Source organism: Eschrichtius robustus, chromosome X (assembly GCF_028021215.1).
Source record: "Eschrichtius robustus isolate mEscRob2 chromosome X, mEscRob2.pri, whole genome shotgun sequence".
In the NCBI taxonomy this organism is placed as follows: domain Eukaryota; kingdom Metazoa; phylum Chordata; class Mammalia; order Artiodactyla; family Eschrichtiidae; genus Eschrichtius; species Eschrichtius robustus.
Genome location: NC_090845.1, coordinates 21,865,678 through 21,893,630, shown reverse-complemented (window position 1 = coordinate 21,893,630; position 27,953 = coordinate 21,865,678). Strand labels below are relative to the sequence as shown.

Below are 27,953 nucleotides of genomic sequence, written 5' to 3'. Positions count from 1 at the left end.
AATTTTAGTTAGGGAACTGAGAAAGAGTTCACTGAGAATAAAAACCTGCAGGAGGTGAGAGAGCAATCCTTGTGGATGGGTTATCTCTGAGAGAAGAACATTCCAGGCAGACAAAACAGCACATTCAAAGGCCCTGAGCTGAGCATAAATCTGGCAGTTCTAGTACCAAGAAGGAGACCAATGGCTGCAACAGAGAGAATGATGGAGAAAAGTAGAAGATAAGGACAGAGCTAACGGCAGAGAGACCCATTGTATAGGACCTTGTAAATCGAAATATGTACTTTGGTTTTTACTCTGCATGAAACAGAAAGTCATTAGGAGATTGTAAGCAGAGTGCCATATCTAACTTTAGCACGGTGACTCTGGTTCCTGGGTTGAGAACAGACAGCAAGGAGTCAAGGGCAAAAGCAAGGAGACCAGTGAGGAGGCTAATACAAGAAAGACCCAGTGACCCAGAAGAAAGAGGTTGGTGGCTTGGACCAGGGTGGGTCCAACAGAGGGGAAAAGAAGTGGTCAGATAGAGACATATTTTGAAGATGGAGCTGACAGGATTTCCCGATGCATGGAACATAAGATGTCAGAGAGAGGAATCACAGACGCCTCAGAGGTTCCGGGCTGAGGATGACTTTGGAGGTTTCCAGCGATACTGGAAAAATAAGAGGAACCTAGAGGAGAAGGTCAGGAGCTCAGTTTTGGAACAAGCTGAGTTGGAGGTTCATGTCAGACATTAAGTAGAACAGGCAAGTGGAGACATGAGTCTGGAATTCAGGGAAGAGAGGTCTAAGCTGAGGATATGCTGGCGGGAGGCATCGGCACCCATGTGGTATTGAAATTCCTGCGACTCAACGAGATCACCCAGGGAGGGAGCGCAGTCAGAAAGAGAAGCAGTCTGAGGACTTGGGAGGAACAGGCAGAAAAGAACGAGAAGTGGCCAGAGGGGTAGGAGAAATTTTAAGAAATAATCAAGCACAAAGTTTCTGTTACGCAAAATGAGTAAGTTCTGGAAATCTAATGCACAGCAACGTGGCTACAGTTAACAATACTGTATCGTATACTTGAAATCTCCTAAGAGGGGTAAATCTAAAGTGTCCTCACCACAAATAAAAAAAACGAAAAAAAAAGAAAAGAAAAGAAAAAAATAGTGATCGTGTGAGGTGATGAATAGGTTAATTAGCTTGACTGTGAGGATTATTTCACAATGTATATCAAACATCAAGTTGTACCTTAAATAAAATACAATTTTTATTTGTCAATTTGACCTCAACAAGGCTGGAAAAAAGAAATAATCAGCAATATCTCCAAATAATTGAATGACTTCTCAGATTTTATATTTCCAAAATATTTGCATTAATTTCTGAATTAATGAATTAAGGGCAGAAACCTAAATATCACATCAATTTCCAAACTGCTCTCAGGAAGCATCAAGATGGTGTTAAATGAGGGAGATATTATGATAAAATTAGAATAATTAAAAAAGCAAAATAATTCAAATTACTCAAGTAATGGAGATGGTGATGCTGACATGAAGAGAGACAATTTCCCCTTCATAACACCACAGGCTCCTGTCCCTCCAGCCTAAGGATGATTCTGGTGTCTTGCTGTTGTTAATTTCAAGACAGACAAATTCTGAAGCATGCAGGATCATACCTGTACATATTTCGTACATTTTCCACTGGGATTACAACCCTTTCAGTTTTCAGAATCTGTTGAACAAGTTCAGACAAATGGTAGCTTTTACAACGAATCAATTCCTTTGCTGAAATTTCCACATCACAGATCATTCGGCCACAGGTAGCATTTCTTTCACCAAATCCACTCCTGCCCTACAAGGGGAGGACAAAAAGCAAATCCCATGGAAGAACAGACACTGAGAACATTTCATTCTAACTTGCTTTGAGGCTAGTCCCAAAATTATAATGATGAAACTCTCATTCTTCCATTCATGCATTCATTCAGTCATCAATCAAATATTTTTGAACACTGACTACATATCTGACACTGTTCCAGGCACTCAGAATATAGGGATATAGCGGTGAGCAAAACAGAAAAGATTCCTGATCTCAATTGAAATATACAATAAAAAAAAAAGAAATTACATAGTTTTAGGAGATCATTAAGTACATGGAAAAGAGAAAATAGAACAGGGTGAGGGGAACAAGGAATTTGGGGGGACTACATCTTAAATACGGTGATCACATAGACCTCACTGAGAAGATGCCATATAAAGAACCCTGAAGGGGGTAAGGAGTTAGCAAAGCAAGTGTTTGGATGAAGTGTTAATAACAACTCTATCGCCATAAAGATATGAATAGGAAAAGAAGCAAGAGCACTGGCCCCCAACTCCAAACTGTAGCAGCAGAATCCTCTGGAGAGCATTATAAAGGTACAGAGTCCTAAGTTCTCTGATGAGGCAGCATGCCGTTTTACTGATAGGCTTTAACTAAAATAAGATTTCAAGCGCTGAGCACTGTCAGGTTTAGGAAATGAAGGTGCTTCATCCAAAACCACCTCAACCTCCCTTCAGTGAAGCAAGCAGGTAGAATGAGAAGTGACAAGCTTTAACAAGTGTCAGACGGGGCCTGGGTTCAAAATTTTAGTTCTTCCCTTTACTAGCCCTAAGATCTTGAACAAGTTCTGCCACCCCTGTGAGAATGTGCAATAAACCTGGAGCTGCTGAGAGAGAGAATGAACACAGAAGGCACGCTGCCCGTTGCCTTCTTACATACTCTGTGTCTGCTCCCCTCCCCCAACCCCCGTTCCTCCTTCCCATCTCCTTCCTTAACGAGAACCCGCAACTCTGCTCTTAGGGATGCCCAAGTGGAGCTAACAAACATGTGCTGTCTCTAGATTCTAAGAGCTGATTTTTAAAACTACCAGTGGTTTTTACCAATAAAATGCTGAATTGAAAGGAAAAGGTGTTTAGTGCCAAAGTTAAAATGTCCTATCATAAGGCAACAGATTCCTAGTCAAAGAAGCACAGGGTACCCCCTGGTAGCTACTTCATAAAAAGAAGCCAAACAGAGAAGTTAAGATTTTGAAAATTATTATTACCCCAAGCTTTGGCATGTTGGATCGCTTCAGCCGACCTATCTTGGACCAGTAAGGAACTTTGCACACATTAATTCTCTGCAGTAGCACTTCCAGTTCAAACCCATAAATATTATGACCCTAGTCAGAAAAAGAAGGCAGCCAATAACATTATAAGAAACGCAAATTAGAGGATTTATCTTCATATGCATAGAATTTCTTTGCCCTTTCTTTTTCTGGTCTCTAATTGAAGGCATCATGAGCTTACCTCCGATTGGGGTCCTTTCTTCTTCAGGAATTTATTCATCAGCAGCATTCATTAGCCTTGACATTAACAAGGCTGCTAAGCAGATTGCTGGAATAAACTTTATTTTATCCTAATTGATGCAAAGTTCATATGATGTCTTTTAATTTGCAACGCATGCTTCACAGTCTCATGCAAATTTTAATGTCCCATACTTTTTAGGTGATCAGTAAAAGCTGTATTCAAACAATTTCATCTTACTTCCTTAAAAAACCAAGAACCCAGCTATGTTGCGTGACAGTTTACATAGACTTCTTAGAAAACGGAGGAAGTGCATCTAGTTTCTTCCTAAAGAATTGAGTTCAAACACTACTGATTTAGACTCTTAATCAATGTGCAACTAAATAAGCATATACTATCACTCCATACTTCAAATAAGAAATTTGCTAAAAACATGGAAACAAAACTATCCCGAGTAAAAAAATCTCAAAAATATTACCAAATTTTCCATGTCTGTAATGATAATGCCCATCATGTGAATTATGTTTATTCTAGTAAGTTAAACTAGATGAAGTTTAAAATAAATTAATAAACAGATTTACTTGTCACTAATTTTAATTAAAAATATATACCACTATATATTTATGGCAAGTTTGTCTATTAAACTAAGAGACCCAAAGGACATGAGGAAGTCTCATTTCCAAATTATCATGCCTGGGATTAGGGACTCAAACCCATGTCAGGATTCTCTCTTATTTCCGTTTGGATTTCTCACAAAGTCTTGGCTCCTACACCCTAGAGCAGGCCAGCTACCCTAGACTCCAAGATATCTCCTTGGGGTCCAAGAGAGAGACTACTAGTGGAGATTGGGTGAGGGCCTGGTGCTGAGCCAGAGCACCACAGGAGGGCACTGTGGATAGAATCTTCCCAGCACTTTCAAGATGGCTCCTGAAATACTGTAAGGGAAGTGGGTGCAGAGACACTGGTAACAACCTACAGGCTCTCAGTACTTTGGCTACACCATCTTCCAGAGAGGTGTCCAAGAGCAAAAACGAACACAGAAATATACGGCAAACATTTTTCACAAGGCTTCAATGTAACCAAATTACCGATATTACACTTAAAATATAGGTATTTATATGCTACTTTCCTCCAAAAAACCCAAAAGCACAAAATAATTTGATTGGTCCGTTAACCCAGAAAAAAGACAAAAGGAAGAACTCCTTGAAAGGAGTCTACAAACTAAGGAAGGCTAGAGGAAACACAAAGCAAAATGTTGCTTTAGGACTCTTCGGAACTGTGGCAAAGACAACTCAATGAATTATTACCTCTTACTATTTAGTAGGAGCATATTCAGTCATCAAGAGAAAAAAAGACTCCTAGCCACGAGCTCCCAAAGGAATATGTCAGAGATCCACTGAGCTCATAAAATTAAAATACTTACGCTTTGGGGATACGCACCAAACCAAGGGAATTCACTCCTGTGACATTATACTGCTGGGCCACTAAGCCAAAATTTTAGAGCTATTAACAGTTGACATGAGTTGACTTACTTCTGGGCTGCTCTCTAACTGTAAATAACAGGAGTATCCTAAACTTCAACAGTAATTCATGAGTTGCTTTTCTGTTAGAGGGGAAAAAAAAGTATCTTGTAGTAGGTTGGGGTTTTTTCTCCTTTCTGTTAGGAGAAAGTATAGCAATTCCCACCAGTCCACAGGGTTACTTCACTCTGAAAAGATTCTCCACTGCTCAAAAAGTACCAATCAAGTCACACTGAAAAGAACTATGGAATGAAGATCTTCCCCACAACATGGTCAAACATCTACTCACCACAATGATATCAGGATCAATTTTGTGAATTTTTGCAAGGAAAAAACCTAGCAGTGTTCTTTCTGTTGCAGCAACCTCAACCTTCACATTCTGTTAGATAAAAACATACCAGTCACTTATCTTTACTCTCAACTACTACACCTTGGCTCCTTGTTCAAGCAGGATAAGATTTCTTAGGGTTAAAAGAAACCATCCATTTCAAAATTAAATGCAGCAATGAAATTCCTGATTCTAGATTTCACAGTAATAGTTGCACAAAATCTCTGAGGAGCTCATTCAAGTAATAAGCATGTGAATGAAGCAAAATTTTAAGCGCTGAGCACTATCGAGTGCAGAAATGTCCCTCCATAGGGACACGCTTGTGTATCTGGACACATTTTATAGCATCTGAATCAGAGTACCTATCAAAAACATTACTTACTTTCCTATATAATCCCTGGTAGACTTTGTTGTTTATGTATTTAACACATAAAGAGGTCCCAAGGACTGTATAAACTAATCTCAAATAGTGTTGTAAAAACCCATAAATAAGAAACTAGACTAAAAACAAACATACATGTAAGAATTAAGTTAAGTGTCTTAAATAAAACCTAACCTATCTACACACAAAAGGCGTCCACCACTTGGATTACTCAATATAAATCAGGTATTCAAAAGATCCACTCTTATTAAGACTCTTAAAATGAAGTTGATGGCTATGTTTTCTACAACTAGCTCAGGTTTAAAAAGTTATCAGTTTGACTCTAATGGAATTTTCCAAGGTCATTTTACTTACTAATTCAGGGCACTTCACAAATAATAGCCTGATCCAATAGTACCCCCAGACTACTGGACTTCTCAAACCAACTTAAAGTAAGTGGAACCTGATAAGGTTGCTAACTTTTAATTCTGGCAAGTGAAGACATTAAAAAAAATTGTTTTAAACCTACACATTTACCAACCCAGGCATTTCATAAAAGAAAAAACATACTCTCCAAAAATAAAATTCTTCATATTGAATACGTTTACTTTTATGAAAAACTCACATTATACTACTCCCCACCCCCATTTTTATTAAGGACTCGTGAAAACTTCTTCATGGAGTATACTGGGAGTTTAGAGATCACTGATCAATTATAGCCAGCCCTCATCAACCTTCCCAATATATGTCACCTTTAATATCCACAGCATTCTCAACTTCTCTTGACTTCCTTCAAGTTAGCGGGGTGGGGGTGGGGTGGGCTTTAGCCAGTACTTTCCCAAAACAGTAATCATGTGATCATGCAATTTTGGAAAAGCTTCCAATTAAGTTATCTGAAGGAGGGTTTGAGACCACCCATCTATTAATAAAGTGTCAAATCCCATTATTTCCAGGTGGTGAAACATTTAAACATTGTTAAATAACGTTTCTAGTTTTAAACTTCTAATACATTTTTAATGGGTTAATGCCACAGTCCAATCTAACAAGAATAGATCTAATAAATTAACATATAAAATAGCGTATTTCTACTAATCCACAGCATTCTCCTTTTCTCTTTTTAAACAAATACATATTTCACATTTAAAAGGAATAAACAGTGAGTTCTTTACCTTTTCCTTAATGCCTTCTTTAAAATCATATGGAAAAATACAATCCTTTGGTTTAGACACAACTGTAAAAAGGAAGAAAATAAAGATTCCAACACCCATCTTAGTCCAATTTCAAGTACACATACACTGCAAGTTTCTGAATGGAAACCATCTTAAATATAAATAAATTCCCCTTGATCTCTAAATAGCTGCCAAAACAAACTACATATCCTAAAATTCATATGGAACCACAAAAGACCCTGAAGAGCCAGGGCAATCTTGAAAAAGAAGAACAAAGCAGGAGGCATCACACGCCCTGATTTCAAACTATATTACAAAGCTACAGTAATCAAAACGGTATGATGTTGGCATAAAAATAGACATACAGAGAGCCCAGAAATAAACCTATACATAACATGGTCGATTAATTTATGACAAAGGAACCAAGAATATACAATGGAGAAAGGAGAGTCTCTACAAAAAATGATGTTGGGAAAACTGGACAACCACGCGCAGAAGAATAAAACTGGACCATTATCTTACACCATACACAAAAAACTAACTCAAAATGGATTAAAAACTTGAACATACTGGTGGCGCAGTGGTTAAGAATATGCCTGCCAATGCAGGGGACACGGGTTCGAGCCCTGGTCCAGGAAGATCCCACATGCTGCAGAGCAACAAAGCCCATGTGCCACAACTACTGAGCCTGTGCTCTAGAGTCCGTGAGCCACAACTACTGAGCCCACATGCCACAACTCCTGAAGCCCGCACGCCTAGAGCCCGTGCTCTGCAACAAGAGAAGCCACCGCAACGAGAAGTGCGTGCACCACAACGAAGAGTAGCCCCCGCTCGCCGCAACTAGAGAAAGCCCGCACGCAGCAACGAAGACCCAACACAGCCAACGATAAATAAATAAATAAAAATAAATTTATTTAAAAAAAAAAAAACAAACCTGAACATAAGATCAGAAACCATAAAACTCCTAGAAGAGGGACTTCCCGGTGGTCCAGTGGTTAAGACTCCATGCTCTCAGTGCAGGGGGCACGGGTCCAATCCCTGGTCAGGAACTAAGATCCTGCATGCCGTGTGGCACGCCCCCCGCCCCCCCAAAAAAAAAAGAAAAAAAAGAAAAACAACTCCTAGAAGAAGACATAGGCAGTAAGCTCCTTGACATCAGTCTTGGCAATGACTTTTTGGATTTGACGGCAAAACCAAAGGCATCAAAAGCAAAAATAAACAAGTGGGACTACACCAAAGTATAAAGTTCTGCACAGCAAAGGAAACCATCAACAAAATGAAAAGGCAACCTACTGAATGGGAGAAAATATTTGCAAATCATATATCTGATAAAGCATTAATATCCAACATATATATATTTTTTAATTCATACAATAAAAACAAACAACCTGATTAAAAAATGGGCAGAGGAGCTGAACAGACATTTTTCTAAAGACATACAGAAGGCCACCAGGTACAGGAAAGGGTACTGAACATCACAAATCATCAGAGAAATGCAAAACCACAATGAGATATTACCCACACCTGCTAGAATGGTTATTATCAAAAAGAGAAGAGATTAAAAAGTGTTGGTTGGAGAGGATGGAGAGAAAAGGGAAACCTTGAGCACAGTTGGTGAGAATGTAAACTGGTACAGTCATGGAACAGTCATGGAATTTCCTCAAAAACTTAAAAATAGAACCATATAATCCAGCAATTCCACTTCTGGGTATTTATCTGAAGAAAATGAAAACAGTTAACTCGAAAACAGTAACTCGCCATTTGCGATAACAAAGATGGATCTAGAGGGCATTATGCTAAGAGAAATAAGGCAGAGAAAGACAAATACAGTATGATCTCACTCACATGTGGAATAAAAAAAGCAGAAAAGAAAATGAAAAAAATGAGCTCACAGATACAGACAACAGACGGTGATTGCGGGGGCGGTGCACGAAATGGGTGACGGGGGTAAAAAGGTACAAACTTCTAGTTATAAAACAAATAAGCCTTGGGTATGTAATGTACAGCATGGTGACTACAGTTAATAACCCTGTACTGCATATTTGAAAGCTGCTAAGAGAGAATATCTTAAAACTTCTCATCACAAGAAAAGAAAAGTTTGTAACTATGGTGATGGATGTTAACTAGACTTATTGTGGTGATCATTTTGCTACATATACAAATATGGCATCATTATGTTGTATACCTGAAAGTCATAGAATGTTACATGTCAATTATACCTCAATTTTTTAAAAGTTTAGAAGATTAAATCTAAAAAAAAGAAGAATACCCAAGTACAGAACCCTAAGTTCCTACAATTGTTAAAGTTGCTTTGATGAAACATTTGCTGTCCATCTAAGTCAGAATGGAAGATATTTAAGTCTTTCCCAAAGGAAATCACCACCACCACCAAAACCTCAACCAGCATACAATGGAGGAACTCAGTCCAAACTTCTCAAAGTTAGGATAGTAAAGATGACCAAAGCTTCCCCCACTACACTCTCAACGCCTTGTCATTCACAGCAGCTGTTCATACAGTGACATACTCAGAGGAGGTAAATGTTGAAATGAGCTAATGACTCTCTCTGCCACATATTTTCCAAACTATTCTCAACATCACTTTGTTCTGTGTATTCAACCCAACTTAAAGGGTAACACTTCACAAAAATAACACACCACCCACCCTCCCTTCTCTGCTTGCTTCCCTTGTCCCTAGTATCCAAGAAACCTGACAGGAGATGCTGCTCCAGTTAATCTCTGGTTCTGGGCTGGAAAAGAACCCGGGAAGCACAACACATCAATAGCGTTGTGCCCTTATTTTATTGTTTACAAAAAAAGGATTATTTAACTGGCCAAGTTCTCAACATGCAATACGTCAGAATCCACGGCGGAGACTGCCTCATGGCACGCAGAATTCTGTGGAATAGTTTCACCCACGGAATTGTATGCATAGCACAACCCAACTCCAACATGATATTACCATAACTCCTCCCAAATAGGTAAACATTTATTTATTCCTTGGCATCTTGCCTCATCACACAGAACACTTTGGCCAGGCTTCTATAACAGGCTTTTAGGGTGACATCACGAAAAGAAAATAGTTACAGCATAATTTTGACCCAGAAAAAACCTACTCTACCACAATAGAGTAACCACTGGAACAGAGAAAAAGATATCAAACTGCCTCCCGACTTCTGCTCCTAGAAAAAAATTAAACAGCTGAATAGGAGCAACCAGTCCAATAAAACTTAGGGTCTACAACTGACCAAAAAAAACTTCTTTAGCAAATAAAAACAAAAATAAACAAATGGGACCTACTCAAACCTAAAAGCTTTTGCACAGCAAAGGAAACCATAAACAAGATGAAAAGACAACCCTCAGAATGGGAGAAAATATTTGCAAACGAAGCAACTGGCAAAGGTTTAATCTCCAAACTTTACAAGCAGCTCACGCAGGTCAATATCAAAAAAACAAACAACCCAATCCAAAAATGGGCAGAAGACCTAAATAGACATTTCTCCAAAGAAGATATACAGATTGCCAACAGACACATGAAAGGATGCTCAACATCACTAATCATTAGAGAAATGCAAATCAAAACTACAATGAGGTATCACCTCACACCGGTCAGAATGGCCGTCGTCAAAAAATCTACAAACAATAAATGCTGGAGAGGGTGTGGAGAAAAGGGAACTCTCCTACACTGTTGGTGGGAATGTAAATTGGTACAGCCACTAGGGAGAAAAGTATGGAGGTTCCTTAAAAACCTAAAAATAGAACTAGCATATGACCCAGCAATCCCACTCCTGGGCATATACCCAGAAAAGACGAAACCTCTAATTCGAAAAGATACACATATCCCAATGTTCATAGCAGCACCGTTTACGATAGCCAAGACATAGAAACAACCCAAGGGCCCACTGATAGACAACTGGTTTAAGAAGATGTGGTGTGTGTGTGTATACACACACACACACACACACACACACACAAATGGAATATTACTCAGCCATAAAAAGGAATGAAATATTGCCATTTGCAGCAACATGAATGGACCTAGAGAATATCATACAAAGTGAAATAAGTCAGAGAAAGACAAATATTATATGCTACCACTTATATGTGGAATCTACAAAATAACACAAATGAGTCTATATACAAAACAGAAACAGACTCACAGATATAGAAAACAAATTTATGGTTACTAAAGGGGATGGGCGGTGGTGGGGGGGTATGATAAATTAGGAGGATGGGATTAACAGATACAAACTACTATACATGAAACAGATTAGCAACGAGGACCTACTGTAGAGCACAGGGAACTAGAGTCAATATCCTGTAATAACCTATAGTGGAAAAGAATCTGAAAATAGATATATATTATATATAACCGAATACTTTGCTGTACACCTGAAACTAACACAGTATTATAAATCAACTATACTTCAATTAAAAAAACCTTCTTTAACAACATGCACTAAGTATCTTAAAAACATTTTTTTTAAGTTACTGATCCAACAGCTGGAGAAAAAACAAGAAAAATAAAAATTAAGCCATTAATAAACCAGCTAAAAAAATACATACCACAGAAGTGTGAGTGAAAGGGAGGCCGTGGGGGTGCTTTATCTAGTGCGAAGCTGTGATGCACCAACGCTGCCACAGCAATAATCTGCCAAGAAAGGAGAAGAAAATCACTTATCAGATACCTACTATGCAGTCTGCATTCTCACCACAACCAGCGAGAATAGAAAAAGATACAGATTTTAATCCTTAATACGTTAACTTTTTATTACGGAAGTATTTAAACAAATAAAAAATTGAATAATAAAATCAGCTCTCATACACCGATCACCCAGCTTCAATCATCAACTCATCAACAGCCCTACCCCACATTATTTTGAAGCAAAACGCATACCTATCACTTTATCCAGAAATATGTCAGCAGGTATCCCTAACCAAGGTTTCTCAACCTTGGCGCTATGGACATTTTAGGCCGAAAAATTCTTTGTTGTGGTGCTGCCCTGTGCATTGTGGGACGTTTAGCAGCATCCCTGGCTGCCAACAGCACCGCTCCCCACTCCCCAGTCTCCAAGTTGTGACATCAAAAATGTCTCCAGACATGGCCAAAAACCCCTTGAGGGTTAAAATCTCACCAAATTGAGAGCCATTACTTTAAAAGATGAAAAGTTTTTAAAATGCAGTACAATCATCTCAGCTAATTCAATTAACAGTGTTTCCTTAAAATCATTAAACATCCAGGCAGGATTCAAATTCTCATGTTTTCCCAACTATCTCAATTTTATTTACCAAATAAGTCCGTACTTTGCAACTGGTTCATATGTTAAACTAAGTACAACTCCTCCCCATCTATTATTTCTTGCAATTTATTTGTTGAAGAAACTGGGTGGTTTTGCCCTGTAGAGTGCCCCCCCAGTATAGACTCTGCTGCTTGTATCCCAATAATGTCATTTAACATGTTCCTCTGTTTCTGTACTGCCTGTATATTCATACGTAGATCTGAAGGCTTGATAAAAATCAGATTTTTTGGCAAGAATTCTTTGGAGGTGCTACTGATCACTGGTTATCACATCAGGTCTGGTTATCTCTACTCTAGTGATACTAGCAGCCTCTGAAAATCACTGCCTAGATCCATTATCTCATTAGAGGTTGCAAAGTGGTCACATTCAATTTTTCCTTTATTTTATTTATTTATTAGCTGGAAACCTTCTATGAAGACAAACCTCCCCTCATCGATTATTTGGTTACCTGAGACACAGTATATGTTCAAAAAAGTCAAGATAAATGCTTGATTCAATCTCTTTATTTACCAGTTTTCAAAATAATGAGTTAGTTCCCTAGCTTTCTTCACAGGTGAGCAATGCGGTGCTGTTTACAGCATCATTATGAAGTCGTATGTTTCAATCTGTTGCAGTTATACATGCTCAAATTGTCCCATCTTTGGTGTAGGAAACTCTTCAAGTTTACTCTTGAGTCCTTCTGACATATCTTCAGTAGATTTTAATATCGTCCTTGCTTTCTAGTATAACAAGAAGTTCCAGGCTTATCCTGGACATTTCCTGCCCCAAATCAGCTATTTCTTCACAAAACCCTATTTCCTTTCTGGGGAAATGGTATTTAGAAACCTCACTCTGGGTGCTGGAAGGATTTTTTTTAACTAATTAAAATTTCCCCAAACACTTAACTATTAAATATCTACTATATCAACTATTATTAAAAGATCAAATCATATACAAAAAAAAATTGCCAAAAGGCTGTTAAAAAAGATCCCCATCAATGTCAAAGGATTTAGAAGCAAACACAAAGAAGCTCCCATCGACCAAAGAGAGACAATTTAAGCAGCAAAAATAACAAGAATAATTAATGATTGCAATAGATTGAAATATACTAAGTATATATAAAGCCCATGAGTTTATGATGATAGTCCATAAAAGAGGAAGCAAAGATAAGTAACAAGAAAAATAAACAAATCTATGTCAACAGTGCACATAATGTAGGTCCCCAACTTCCTACTCAGAAAACTGGCAGCGAAAGAGAAAGAAGTACACATTTATCTCTTCTTTCCTATATGAAGTACTGCAGCATAACCAAATAGTACTGGTTAATGAGGAAGAGTTAATTTTATAGAAAAATTTAACTAATAATCATTCTAATATTTCACATGCTTAACTTTAAACATGGAAAGGACGACGGAATTAGAAGACCATTTTACAACTCCTAATGAAATATCTAATTTAGGCAAAAATTAGATCAGTGGTTCTCAACCGGGAACAATTTTGCCCGCAGTCCCCAGGGGACATTTGGAGATGTCTGCAGGCATTTCTGGTTGTCAGAACTAGGCGATAGGGGTGATATTTGGCATTGGGTGGAGGCCAGGGATACTGTTAAACATCCCACAATGCACAGGACAGCTCCCACAACAAGTTCATTCGGCCCAAACATCAGTAGTGCCAAGGTTAAAAAACTTGAACCTACTAATCAATCATAGTCCCACTAATAGTGGTTTAACCAGACATTACGTGCCTACTGATACGACCCAATATGAAATACACTGTACCACCTACACAGTATTTTGGCAAAAAAAAGTTAAACCTGAACGTAATCAATTCGGCAGTGCTAATGAGCAGGGGTGGATACTTTTTTCTGTAAAGGGCCAAAAAGTAAATATTTTAGCCTTTCAGGTCACAGGGTCTCTGTCATGACTACTAACTTTGCTGCCGTGGTACAAAAGCAGCTGTAGATAATATGTGAACAAACAGACGTGCTGTCTTCCAGTGAACTTTATTTACAGAAACAGGTGATGGGCTAGATTTGCCCACAGGCCACAGTTTGCCAACCCCTGGTATACAGGAAGAAATCCAATGATACAAGGAAGCAAACAAATACAGAAAATGGGTCATTCTTCGAGACCACCAACAGTGATTCCTCAATAAGTCAATGTCACTGAAAAAGCTGGAGGGGGTGGGAGGGAGCTGCTCACATTTAAAAGGGATTCAAGAAACAAAAATTAAACACCGTCTGTGGATCTTGTATAAATCCTGACTCAAATAAATCAACTGTTAAAAGACATTTCTGAGAAATAGAGTCATGTGACTATGGACTAGGTATTTTAGCTGGTATCAAGGAATCACTGTTAATGTTAATAGGGGTGATAATGGTATTCTATAAGAAAGTGTGCATGTTTTGAGAGATGCATACCAAAGTATACAGGGGTAAAATGATACAATGTCTGAGATTAGCTTTAAAATACTTCAGGAGGAACAAAAAAGAAGGGGGGCGATAAACAAGTGTGACAAAATCTTGCTAAATGGTGAATATGAGTGATGGGTATATAGGAGTTCATTATATTATTCTATGTCCATTTGAAGTTCTCCAAAATAAAAAAATTTTAAAAACAAAAAGTCCAGCAATTTAAGTCTTTTAAAAAAAAAACCTCCAACACCAGACAAATTCAATTCATTCTTCAAAATGGAGTTTGGTAGTGAATTAGTATTCTTTCCCTTCCAAAACGAACAACCTTCCCTTACAGAAAAGCTGTACAAGTGCAAGAAGTATCGCACCTCTGGCATAGGTACAAAATCTGTCCTATTTCTTTACCTCATTTTCATGTGTCTTTGCATTCTGCATTGTCTTCATGCTCAAAGACATGACCACAAGTGGAGGAGGACCAACATCCTTAATTACATTCACCAGGTGCGGTTTCAAGGCCACTGCCTCAACTTTACACCAACTGATTGGCTGATTCAAGAGCTCTGAAAAAGAAAAGAAACAACAGATCAATAGCTATTTGCTGAAAAAGAAAAGTTACTATAATTAAGATATCTGTGATTAACCGAGATGGTCTTCAATCCTACCTTCTACTAAGAATGTCTTATTATAACATCTAACTAAAAATAAACCACGTTATTGGATTGTATGCAAATCTTCGTGTGTGTAAACATATGTTCATTTTCCTGGGAAAAAAGTCCACAGCTTTCATCTGACTTTCCAAAAAATCCAAGACCCAAAATAGGTTTGCAAAAGCCACAGCACTGCCTTAGAGGAATCAAAGAAAAACAGTTTTAAGAGATTCATGAAGACAAAACAGAGTATCACAAATGCAAGTATTGAAAAACATCAGGTAAGAGACCATACATGCATTATCCACACCGGGCAGTGATGTTTTGCTCCTTCAGAAGTCAGCAGTTCACTATGTAGAACAGCTGAGCCACATCAGCCAGGTCGGAAGTCCACGCTGACAGCAACACAATGAAGGATGCACCCAAATGCCCGAGTAGGCTAACTAAAGCCTCCCTCCCACTAAAGTGCTAAGCACCACGGTCAAAGAGTGATTTCAAACATACTTCCTATACTCACTCAAGGAAAACCTTAAAGAAACAAACATTAAAAAGGAAGTGGTCGCACTGAAATTGAGTCCAATTCTTTAACTTCTAGAAACCGCATCTAACAGCAATTTACTTAGCATTCTGAAAGTAAATTTTCCCTTACGTGGATTTTTTACTTCGAGCCAACAAGGTCCTTTGATCTTTCTGTTCATCAAGAACAGTTCCAAGCTGGATGTGTTGGTCCCAAATACATGAGAAAAAGTTTCTCCTTTCAAATCATGAGGAAGCTGGGGCATTTCAGCCTGAAAAAGGCAAAGAAGAAAAAAAAATCTTTTTTTGGTTAAAACTATTACTTCACATTTTCCAAAGTCTATATTCGAAATAAACAAAAGTCTCTCTATGAACCACCAGAAGAAACCCCTTTGATATATATGAAATGTAATTTGCCACAAATGAACTCCATAACAACTCACAGTAGGAAACAAAAACAACTCACAATGACAAAATAATGCATCTTGATGACACCCATTAGAAGAAAAATGGGCCAAGAAGCTCCCGCAAAAGAGGATTTCTGTCCAGAGCTGTACATGCCTTACTGATAAAGAATAGCCAAATAAGTACAACTCCTTTAGAAGAATGAAAGCGAGAGAGCGGGACGTTCGGCTTGCGAGCGGGAACCTCTTAGTCGTGCACGGAGAAAGAACGATTTAAAAATGGGTGATGTTGAGAAGGGCAAGAAGATTTTTGTTCAGAAGTGTGCCCAGTGCCATACTCTGGAAAAGGGAGGCAAGCACAAGACTGGGCCAAATCTCCATGGCCTGTTTGGGTGAAAGACAGCTCAGACTTTCAGATTCTCTTACACAGATGCCAACAAGAACAAAGGCATCACCTGGGGAGAGGAGATGCTGATGGGAGTATTTGGAGAATCCCAAGAAGTACATCCCTGGAACAAAAATGTTCTTCGCTGGCATTAAGAAGGGAGAAAGGGCAGACTTGATAGCTTATCTCAAAAAAGCTACTAATGCGTAATCGTTGGCCACTGCCTTATTTATTATGAAACAAATGTCTCATGACTTTTTATGTGTACCATATTTAAATTGATCTCATACACTAGAATTCAGATCATGAATGGCTGAGGTAATATTTCTGTCCTGATTTAAATAAGATTGGCTTGTGGCTAAATGAATATGGTCAGCTTTTTGAATTTTGATAGTAATTCTGGTTCAAAAAGTACTATCACTGTTTTCCCCTTCTAAAGAGATGATTAAACTTGAATAAGGAATGTTAAACTTGTCAGCGATACGGTGAATGCCTTCTCAAACCCTATAGGAGACTGGTTTTATATTTAGATTTCTGTAACTGGTTATATTAATATATTTAAATATTGAGAAGCTCCCTTAACTGTCTCATAGACCAGCAAGATTCACCTGTGTTTCAAGTTGTGTTCGTTTGCCTGTTAAGGCAAGGGCTGAAGATATACTGACAACGTCCACTTTATCTTTTTGGTCTTAACTATGCCAATTTAATTAAAATTCTCCATCTAAAATATTGCGTTTTACTTAACGAAAGGAATTTTAGTGTGGTTTATGTATAGCATCAAATAAAGAATATTTAGTACTTCTCACATTTTATAGATGACCTTTAAGATCAGATGCTTTTAAAATTCACTGTGACAAGATATGTTAGGAAACTTGCTTGTGAATTCTCTACAAAGTCAGACTAAGTTATAATTCAGGATTGTCTTTTAAACAGGTATTCAGAAACACAACTGTAGAACTACTGTAGATGTGTGATGGGTAACGGTGCTTTTGCCAACTCAGAAGGTTAAGGTAGAGGAGCTTTAATCATTAGCACAAATTTGTAAATTATCCGAACATAAGGCTTGAGAATTAAAAACAAAGTCACAGATCAAAAAAATAAATAAATAAAAGCAAGGGAGTAGGACTCATTCAAAATGCTTCCATGGAGAAAATTTTTTATGGGAGACAGAGTTTTATTTTTCTTTTCGTAAGAAATATTCGTGTTCTCAAGTTCTATATATATTGCCATGTGTGCTCTGATGAATAGAGCCTAAACAAACCAATAATAAATTCAGTAATTTTCTTACGTTATCTGAGCAAAAAATAATGATACTGGTTATCATCTTCCTGTTGATGCTTGAAACAGTTGCTGCTTATAGAGCAATTTAAGACCAGGAATAATTACTAGTGCATCAGTTGAATGCTACATACATTCCTCAGATTAGAAATCCACAGCTAAAATTATCAAGTCATAAGCAATGTATTTCATCACAACTTTATTAATAATTTACACATGGCATGCAAGAAATGTTATTTCAAATTCATTTCTAAATAAAAGTTTTGACAATTACAAAAAAAAAAGTGCTTCCATGGTACTTTTCATCACCACTGTCAGAGATATTTCTTAAGTTTCCCTTTTCCTACATCATGAGATCAAAACACTAGAAAGGAGAGGTAAAGAGAGGTAAAGGTCCAGTTAATTAACATCCCGCAGCAGTGACCTTGTCTGTCACGGGAGCAAGAGCAGCACTACAGTGACGCTACTGACGCTCTTGTCTCACCTTTCCACTGCTCAGAGGGACACTTCAACAGACTAACGATGTTCAACTCCATCTTGTGGCATTCATTCCACTTGACAAACAGTTGTGCAATTTCAACTTATTTATATAAAGATGCATACTTGAAAGCAGAGAAAGGCAGTATAACCTATAGTCTACATATTTAAATTCATTTTATTCATCTTAATTATTTATGACTATAAGTTCACTTCAATGAACTGTAAGCTTGAAGAGCCCTCCCAATACTCCTAATTGAAAGCCAGTTGAAATTTCAAAAATAGGAAAATGCCATTTTCAAGCAAAACCCATTCATTTTCTTTGTTTGACTTACCGAGTATCTAACTTCCAAGTACTCAGATTTCTCCGGAACATCAGGTATCTCAAAAGCATAGCTCTTTTCCACTGCCTGGATAAGTTGGTATTTAAAAATCATTAAGATAAAAAGACTTTTCACAAATTAAATTGACAAGCATTACATATATAACGCATGTCTCTGTATTTAATCATTATGGAACAGAAAGGTAAACAAAGCACCTTTTCCCCCTCTCAACTGGGACTAAAATAGCCAGTGACAAAATGTTAAAAAGACTTCTTTTGGACACTGGAGAACTTAGAAGTATTTGCATTCAAGAGAGGTGATAAAACATTAAAAATGTTTACAATGTCAACGCACTAAATTATTTGCTACTCTGTGATACTAAGCAACTCCATCTTGCTAGAAAAATTAATAATAAACATTATAATCATAGCTCACATGTACTGAGTGCTTGCTATGTACCAAGGATTGTTGTAATCACTAATCCCAATTAATTGACTTAACCCTTCCAACAGCTCTTGAAATAAGGCCCCATTTCTCAGGTGAAGAAACAGGCCCAGAGAAGTCACTCAGCACTTGTTCAAGGTCACAGAACAGGAAGTGGTAGGGCTAGGACTTAAAGCACAAGCAGTCTAGCCTGAGCACCTATGCTCTTCACCATTGCACCACATTGCTTCTAGAATTTTAGAGACCTGATCCATCAGCCACAAGTCAAAAAGCTCAAATAGTTCAGACGGTTAGCCTCATCTTCAGCAACTCAATCCTCCCTTTATTGCAATCACTGTTAATATAGCCAGTGTGCTGAGGGACTTACAGCCCCACAACTATGGCCAAAGGCATCAGTATCTCACTAAAATGAAGACAACTGATCAATATGTATCACATGAATAGAAGAACTTTGTTCTATCAGAAATTGCATCATAGACCATGACTTTTAAAGATTTAACTTTCTGACCAAGACAACTTGGCAATAACCAATGTAAACAAGATCAGAACAGTTTCTTCTCCATCTCAGAGTAAGAACACAAGCTATGCTTCAAGTACTGTAAGCAATTACTTTGCTAATGTTATCTTTTTATTCAAATTAATGAACATTATACACAGTTTAAAGAGAAAGAATAAATATTTTTATAAATCTAACATATTGGTTTTACGTTGCTATCTATGAAATTTCCATTCAATGAATTATAGCCACACAGAAGGCATTTTGCAAAAAGATATGCAATAACTATTTGCTAAATCAGGAAATTAACAAACAACCAATAAAGACCTGAAAAAAATATCATCAAATACAAACCTTGGACTTGAATTTCATAATCTTATATTTTGCTGCTATTTTCTCGTCAAATTCATCATAAACATCCTTCATTGTAACTGGAGTTCCACTTTCTTTCCCTGTATTTTGATCAATTTTCTGCTTTCCCATGGAGAGGGGAGGGGAGGAGAAAAAATATCTGTACATAAGATCTTTTCAACCACCAGAAACCCAAGGCTAAATCAACTTTCATCTTCACGCATTTAAACATTTAATAGGATAAGGTGAGTTCAAAGATACAAATGGACCCAAAAATGTACTAAATCCAACACCCAAGTCCTCCCAATGGCACCATAAAAGCAAGCCAGAGATAAAGATGATCAATCCTACAAAATGGGACAATAGTGTTGTAAATCTTGACCAAGACGCTTCACAGTTCAACTGAGATGGGGAGCGGCTGGGGTTGAGAGGGGAGTGTGGATGTTAAGTCCCAATAAAAAGAAGGAGCAAATGGAATTGACCTTGTTAAATGGCTGTGGAGGAAATAACAAAACCATGAAAACTGGGCCAAGCGCCACGTCATATTTTACAGTCATAAACTCCCAACCCCAATAATTATGGAAATGGGGAGTGGGAGGGAAAGACAGCATTATGTACTGAAACTCAGGCACTTTTATGCTCTTTCTAACAAGTTGAAAAACAGATAGTGTTTCACTCCACTTCTCCCAATGTCTAATGGAGCTGCTGACAATCAGTGGTCACGAGGCAGGCGATAAGAAAGGTTGTAGATAATCCACAGCCCTGTCGAAGGACAGGGTTGGTGGCAGAAGACAGAATACACTTGGAATTAGAAGCTGTCTACTAAGGTTTACCATTTCACGGGGAAGGAAGTAGAGCGTTCGCTCAATGTTTTTCACCATGACACAACAGCTCACATGGGTTTGGGCGAATTCGATCCAAACTTTGCCAAACAGAAATACCACACCTACAAGAATAAGGAAAAACCATGAGAAAATAAACATTTCATTTATATCACATTAAAGGGACGATGCAAAAGCTCCTGAATGTGTCCACACATTTATGCTTTGGTAAGTCATTTCTTACAGCAAATGTATCTGCTGCCCAATCCCAAAAACTAGTTCCTTTACTCAGTACCTATGCCATGACAATATCACATCAGTAAAACCTGTGACCACTGGGAGGACAGGGAACAGAATGATTCTCTAACTTGGTGGAAGCATTTTCCCCTAGAATTAGGGAGACATCCCAGGTAAATGGAGACAAACCTCAGTTATCAGGGAGACATCCCAGGCCTGAGTAGAAACACCCGGATAACTACTGAGACACACTAGATCAGTGTAGAAACCGCTGGGGAATTAGAGAGACATCCCGGCTCAATGTAGACAGACCTCGAAAACTAGGGAGACATCCTAGATCAGTGTAGGAGGAAAAAAAAGACATTTTCCCTAGAACCAGGATTACCCAGATTAAGAGAAATAAAAAAAGCAACTTATTCTCCAACAAATCTCGTATTTAAACCTCTTATGAGAACTCTGAAAATATAATACTAAATTCCTTTTTAACTTGTACTTACCAACAAAAATTAACATTCATGTGTAAGGATAACTATGTATGGTATATCAGTATTCTCCTGTATGTAAAATTGTGTTTTGGAAAAACATAATTCATCTCATATCTTATTCCATATAATAGTAAATATCTCCTAATAGGGCTAAACTATTATCTTCTATTTTACCCTTTCCACCTCACAGACTACTGAAGACATCTGGCTGGGTAGCATTTGTAATGTTCCTCCCTCTCCTATTTCAGTTTAACAAATGGGGTCTAGTAACCAAATCCTTTTGAGATCCCTAAGTAACGTAGACCACAAAGTAAACCAAGCCTTTCTGGACATCAAGCCATTGCTCATGAAACATGGCCATCAAGAAAGGACTCCAGGGCTTCCCTGGTGGCGCAGTGGTTAAGAATCCGCCTGCCAAAAAAAAAAAAAAAAAAAAAAGAATCCGCCTGCCAGTGCAGGCGACATGGGTTCGAGCCCTGTTCCGGGAAGATCCCACATGCCGCGAAGCGAGTAAGCCTGTGCGCCACAATTACCGAGCCTGCGCTCTAGAGCCCGCGAGCCACAACTACTGAAGTCCGTATGTCACAACTACTAAAGCCTGTGCGCCTAGAGCCTGTGCTCTGCAACAAGAGAAGCCACCGCAATGAGAAGCCCGCGCACCACAACGAAGAGTAGCCCCCATTCACTGCAACTAGAGAAAGCCCGCGCGCAGCAACAAAGACCCAACTCAGCCAAAAATAAATAAATAAATAAATTAATTAATTAATTCAAAAAAAAGAAAGGACTCGAGGGAATTCCCTGGCAGTCCAGTGGCTAGGACTTCATGCTCTCACTGCTGAGGGCCTGGGTTCAATTCCTGATCCAGGAACTAAAATCCCACGTGGCCAAAAAAAAAGGACTCCAGAGATTTGATAGTCAACCTAAGAGATGGTCACTGCGCAAAATCCCAGGCTCCATGAATAATTAGACAGCAGTAATGAACATAGCCGCTCTATAGGGCCACTTGCCTGAGGCACTAAGAAAATTCTGGCACATGCAAAGGCTACTGTTCACAAGGCAAATTACTCCAGTTTCACAAGATAGCTCATCAGTGCTTCCTTTTGTCACGCGTTCTAGTAGAAATAAGACCATCTAAGAATTTTCATTTCTGCAGATGATTAAAATTCTTACAAGAGTTGTGTAATTTTCAGCTGGGGTAAAAGAGGCGGGGGTGGGGGGGGAAGATAGGGGAGAGGGAAGGGAGGACTGTGGGGATGATTAAAAAAGAAAAAAGTCACAGTAGCTCAGAAAATTAAAAGTCATCCTCACAACAGTTAGAGACGAAAAACCAAAATTCCATGCAAAGAAAAATAAAGACCCTAATATTGGATTCAAAGATTCAAATAGCTCATTTTACAGTCAAACTAATATCACGTTTCATGTAACACATTTGACACTGTTTATGCCTCATTTGCCACAAAAAGATCATGGTAAACAAAGATTACATTCCCCTTAAAGTTACTAGCTGAAACCAGGTGCAGTCAGGATTATTCAACCTTGAAAAAGTCATAATGAAGACAGGATATCTTCCCATATGCAAAGAGTAAGATTCTTTTCATAATTATGGAGCATTCAGCAACAACTGACTTACTTAGAATCTGTAAGAAAGTGAGAAACAATAACAGGGTCTTTAGGAGTACTTCGTTTTTATTAGCAACATTGATTTCACCAAGGCTCAGTGATCATTACCTGCTATCATGATGAAACTGTTCAACCCTCTGAGATTACAGGACTTTTTTTTTTTTTAAGCCATCTTATTTAACCCGTTGGCATCAATCACAGAGGACACAACTTCAGAAGTACCACAGAACGGCAGAGTGGATTGCGAGTGAGAAGCCCTGAACTCTGCCTCTGAGGAGCTGACCACTTTATCTTTTGGAGCCTCAGCTTCCTCTGCTTTAAGTGAGTAACTAGAGATGATGGTCTCTGAGGCCTTTTCCAGCACTAGAAACTCCCTTTTACCTTAGCAATTAGAAGACAGGCCAGTAACAGACTGGTACCTCTTTCAACTGCAAAATATTTCCCAATAGTGGTTGAAAAGGCCCATCCATGACTATGGTCAGTACCAGAATTCAACAACAATATATACCATAAATCGGTTGCTTTGCAAATATAGCTGTGCTTCAACATGCTTCAATCTTAACCTACAACATCCATTACTATAGATCAACACTAGCTAACAGAAATTTCTGTGATGACAGAATTCTTCCCTATCTGTGCTATCCATGGATAGGGTAGCTATCCACATGTGGGTACTGAGCACTTGAAATGTGACTAGTGGCTGAGAAGCTGAACTTTACATTTTATTTCATTTTAATTAATTTAAACTTAAAGAGTTGCATGTGGCCAGTGGCTACCATAGTAGACAGCGCAGCTCTAGACCCCTGCCCTGCAAAATGATGCTGTTTTTTACTAAGAGTATCAACCAGTAAGCAATAGATAGAAGTAATAAACTCATTTTCACACAGGAAAGAGAGGGTTGTTGTTTCCTAAGGTTCTAATTTTTGGCAACTGACACCAGCAATCTGATGCTTTATATGTGGATTTATGGGAGGAAGACCATCCACTTTTGTGTTAGCCATTCTTACTCCACACTGCTACAAGGCTTCAAGAGGCAGACTTGGTTAATAGCAGCAAATGCAATGCTGATTCTCTGAAACCTTTCATGTGCATCTACAGGACTGTCGCTGTGCAGTTTATTTCAACGAACATTTATTGAACATCTACTATGTAACTGGCATCATCCTAGATGCTGGAAATAAAAGGTCCCAGCCCTCCAGGAGTTTAAAGGCTTTGGGGGAAAAGACAACACAGAAGCAGATCTTTTCAAAATAATACGACAAATGCTGCAATGGGTAAGGGTTCGATGGGGGTCACAGAAAGGGCTCTTAGGCCAGTTTGGAGGATTAGGAAATTTTGGGAGACCACACTGGGGCTGAGCCAGGTGAGGGCATTCTAAGCAGACAAATACAGTGAGTAAAAGGATATGGTATAAAGAGCAGTAGGTACATACAGCAAACTATTTCTAGGACACAAAAGTCCTACACAGCAGGCAACAGAAGCCCTGCTGAGGAACTTGGACTGTAAGTCGCAGGCAGCAGCCACTGCGCATTTTCTCTAACGAGGAAATGACGTCCTGAGCAATCACTCAGGCTGCAGTGTGGAGGATGACAGCTGAGGGATCAATTAGGAGGCTGGGTTCAGTAGCAGGAAGGGCTCAAGGGTGGGAGTTGAGAGGAGAGAGAGAAGACAGCTTGTCTAGTTTAGAAGGAGAAAAGTAATAAGACTTGGTGAGGGAAGTGAGGAAAGGGGGGACTCAAGGCTGGCTCCCAGGTTTCTGGTTTTGATGGGACCATTAATCAAGTCAGGGAATAAAAGCCAGCCTGGAGCAGACACAGCAAAGCACAGGGAGTGGCACCAGGATGGGCAGGCCCACCACGTCATCCAACTCCAGTGAGCACCAGCCATGCTGCTGTGCTGGGAGGTCACACGACACACACATGAAAATGGTGTCCCCTGAAGCTGTACCATGGGGCCGCCCTGAGTATAATTTGCAAAGCCTCATGAAATCACACTTGGCGGCCCACCTCGCACCAGCGAGTTACAAAGCAGGCAAAGAGGTGAGAGGGTCTAACCAGATCATCTTGCCCTAGCTCAGGTAGATGAGATACCATTTCTAAGACTGCTTACATCTTTACCTCAGCAATGAACACATGGCAGTTTGCTACTCAAGCGGCTCCACAGGAGTTTCAACTCTTTGATAAGCGGAGCATATTAATGCTGCTGCCCAGCTCTGATGGTTAATACTCAGACTCCAAGAAATCACTTTGAAAAATTCAGTTTGTATCTACCCTTAGATCCAGAAACGGATCTGAATAAAGGCAACTGTTTAAGGGTGTATACTGTATTTTGTATGAATCTGACATGCCCTATCCTGCCCAGCCCCATAGTGAAGAAGTGCTCAAAGGAGCACAGAAGGAAACTAGAGAGCCTCCTGGCTCTTTGTGAGTCAGAATTCGTATCAGCTCATTCGGAGGAGGACCTGGGAATTAGCCTGGATCCCTCCTTTCCATTAACCCCCCACATCCATCCATCCATCCGCCAACGAGTTCATGTCAAAGTACATGTTACAGGCATTCGCTCCTCTCCTTCTCCACAGCCGCCACTAGTGCAAGTAACTAGCACACCTGCCGTGGACGGACTGATCTCCAGGGCTTCCACACTCCCTGACTCCAGCCCTGGGCGCGCGCACACACACACAAAAACACACACACACACACACACAAAAACACACACACACACAGCCTCTTCTCCGCGTAAACCAGAGGGTTCCTGTTAAAATGTAAACCCAACCATGGGTCCACTCGACCCCCTCACCCCTGCACCCCGCACTGAAAATCCTCCACTGCTCTTACAGTAAGACCTCAACTCCTTAATATGGCTTTCGAGGTCCTTTATTATCCGGCCTTTGCCTTCTCTCCAACTTTTCAGCCACGCAGGCCTCCTCCTTTCTCTCCCCAGGCCTCTGGCACTTACGGGTTCCTCAGGCTGAAATACTCTCTCCTCGGCTCTGAATGTGCCTCAAATCTCAGCCCAACGGCCATTTCCTCAGACAGGCCTGCCCTGGCCATCCCCCAACTAACTACCTTTACACCGTTCATTAACTTACCTTATTTACTGCCTATCTCTCCCACCCTACTAGAACGTAAGCTCCATTAGGACAGGGAATTTGCCCAGCTTGTTCACCCCATCTTAGTGCCTGGCACAGGGCAGGTGTTCAAATTGCTGAAGGAACAAATTAAAGACTGATTCCACTTTAAGTAAAGTGCATTCCAATACGTTCAGATACATCGACGGTGAACTATAATACAAGCACACACTGCAAAACCACATATAACTGGTTTTCGGGATAAGCGTCTGCAAGGACTACTCACACCACAACTCCTCTCCATCCGGGTGGCTCACGCACTTTACAGTGAATGAGTGCTGCTCTCTTACTATGTACGTACATGAGGGCAGAGCCTGTTCCAATTACAATCACTAAAACACTTCAGGGAAAGGCGTTATTCCATATTAAAGACATCCAGTTGCTGTATGTAACTGTATGATTACCTGGTTGGCTGTACGGATCTTCATAAGCATCCAGCCAATAAAACTGAAATACTTGTTCCTCATCTGCCCCTTTCACCAGTGGGAGGTGACTGGAATCCACTTGAACTTCCAGGGCTGAGAAACTGCTGTCATCTTCCTGATCAATGTCCCAACAAGAGACATCTGGGAGAAAACTTGCTCTGCAAAAGTCACATTTTCAAAAACCTTTCAAAATCCGATGGGATAATTGTAGCACTACTTGCCAGAAAAGTCATAAAATGCTCTTACGAGTAGGGTATGGTCCCTTTCCCAGGATCTGCCTCATGTTTTGTCCCCTCTGCTGGCTCCCTCTCTTGGTCGGAGGTCTTGGCACCCACAGGCTCCACGTCCACCTCCTCCATTTCCATGGGCTCATCAAAGTCGCCATCTTCAAAATCCATGGCCCCTGACTCCTCCTTGTCAACTGTACACAATGCCGGCACCGGCTCTCCTGAGGGCGGCATCACACATTCCCATCATGTGCCGCTGCCAGGGAGCACAAAAGCTTCCCCTACGCTGCAACGGCAGCCTACCCCTTGCCCACATGCTATTTGCATTTCTCTTCAATCTCCAAATTGGATGTTTTTAACTTTTCTTGCTATGAATTCAAACCTTTCACGCTGAAACTGGCTATTGCAAGCCCTTCAAATTCCCCCCACTTCCTCCTTCACGGGGCCTCCATCTTTTGACAGCACTTTGCAACTGCTTCACACCCTTGCAATTCTGCTTGACAGCAGACTTACCAGCAAATCCAGCACATTTAAGAGGAGCAGGGGTTAATGAAGGCTCCTTCCTTGAGACCGGGGAAGCGGTTTTTCCTGAAGGAGCTGCCTGTCAATGTTTTTAAATGTTTAGTCAGTTAGACCTGCATACTAAAAATACGCATCTGTCCTACCCTGACCAGAGAAAATGACAGTTCCCATTTATAAAATGATTTTCTGTTTTATTAATGTAACATCTTCAATTATTTTACTGTTACCTAGGTTTACCAAAAAAAACACTTGTTTCCAGAAGGAAAATTATTGCCTTTAGCACAGCTGTAATACCTATAATAAACACATACTAGTTACTACAAAATTTACTATGAAAAAAAGAGGCACATGCTATTTTTGAAATATGTGAAACTATATAATATGAAACAGGAGTCCTAATTTAAAACAAAAGCAAGAACAAATTCAAAGGCATTTCGCTCACATAGAAAAGCAACAAAATAAGTTTTAAGCAATAATATAAATCAAGATTGAAGGTATTTCCACACACTATACCTTGGGGGTGTGTACAGAGAAAGGATTCAGTGAAGCTCCACTGGATCCTTTCTTCTTCGGTATTATTACAGGTGGTGGAGTTATTTGAGGTGTCTAAAAGGAGGGGAAAGACAGACATTCACTGCCATGCTTGGTTTACCACAAGACACAAAAAGTACGTTTCTTCCCCCAGTGAAGCCCAATGAGCAAAGCACTTTTTTCCTTCCCTGCTCCCCCCACAGATCTATGTTCATGCAGTGAGGTTACTATAGCAACAATACCACAGACTCACTAGAAAACCAGAATAGATATTGAAT

At 39.4% G+C, this 27,953-nt stretch overlaps 1 protein-coding gene and 1 pseudogene across 5 annotated transcripts in view; one reads left to right on the top strand and one right to left on the bottom strand.

Annotated features, from left to right (window-relative positions):
• POLA1 (DNA polymerase alpha 1, catalytic subunit) overlaps nucleotides 1-27,953 on the bottom strand; it is a 291,007-nt gene that overhangs the window by 245,331 nt on the left and 17,723 nt on the right. For 3 of the 5 annotated variants that reach the window (XM_068533580.1, XM_068533577.1, XM_068533579.1), the window contains exons 7-20: nucleotides 27,658-27,750; nucleotides 27,136-27,223; nucleotides 26,642-26,843; nucleotides 26,375-26,553; nucleotides 20,514-20,626; nucleotides 19,684-19,803; nucleotides 18,402-18,476; nucleotides 15,656-15,794; nucleotides 14,765-14,919; nucleotides 11,234-11,318; nucleotides 6,671-6,732; nucleotides 5,102-5,191; nucleotides 3,052-3,168; nucleotides 1,648-1,823 (exon numbers count right to left, since the gene is read on the bottom strand). In XM_068533580.1, the coding sequence (XP_068389681.1) occupies nucleotides 1,648-1,823; nucleotides 3,052-3,168; nucleotides 5,102-5,191; nucleotides 6,671-6,732; nucleotides 11,234-11,318; nucleotides 14,765-14,919; nucleotides 15,656-15,794; nucleotides 18,402-18,476; nucleotides 19,684-19,803; nucleotides 20,514-20,626; nucleotides 26,375-26,553; nucleotides 26,642-26,843; nucleotides 27,136-27,223; nucleotides 27,658-27,750 (1,694 nt within the window). The remainder of the gene's footprint in view (nucleotides 1-1,647; nucleotides 1,824-3,051; nucleotides 3,169-5,101; nucleotides 5,192-6,670; nucleotides 6,733-11,233; nucleotides 11,319-14,764; nucleotides 14,920-15,655; nucleotides 15,795-18,401; nucleotides 18,477-19,683; nucleotides 19,804-20,513; nucleotides 20,627-26,374; nucleotides 26,554-26,641; nucleotides 26,844-27,135; nucleotides 27,224-27,657; nucleotides 27,751-27,953) is intronic. The other 2 variants (XM_068533581.1, XM_068533578.1) reach the window with 1 other exon arrangement.
• LOC137756996 (cytochrome c-like) lies at nucleotides 16,192-16,521 on the top strand (annotated as a pseudogene).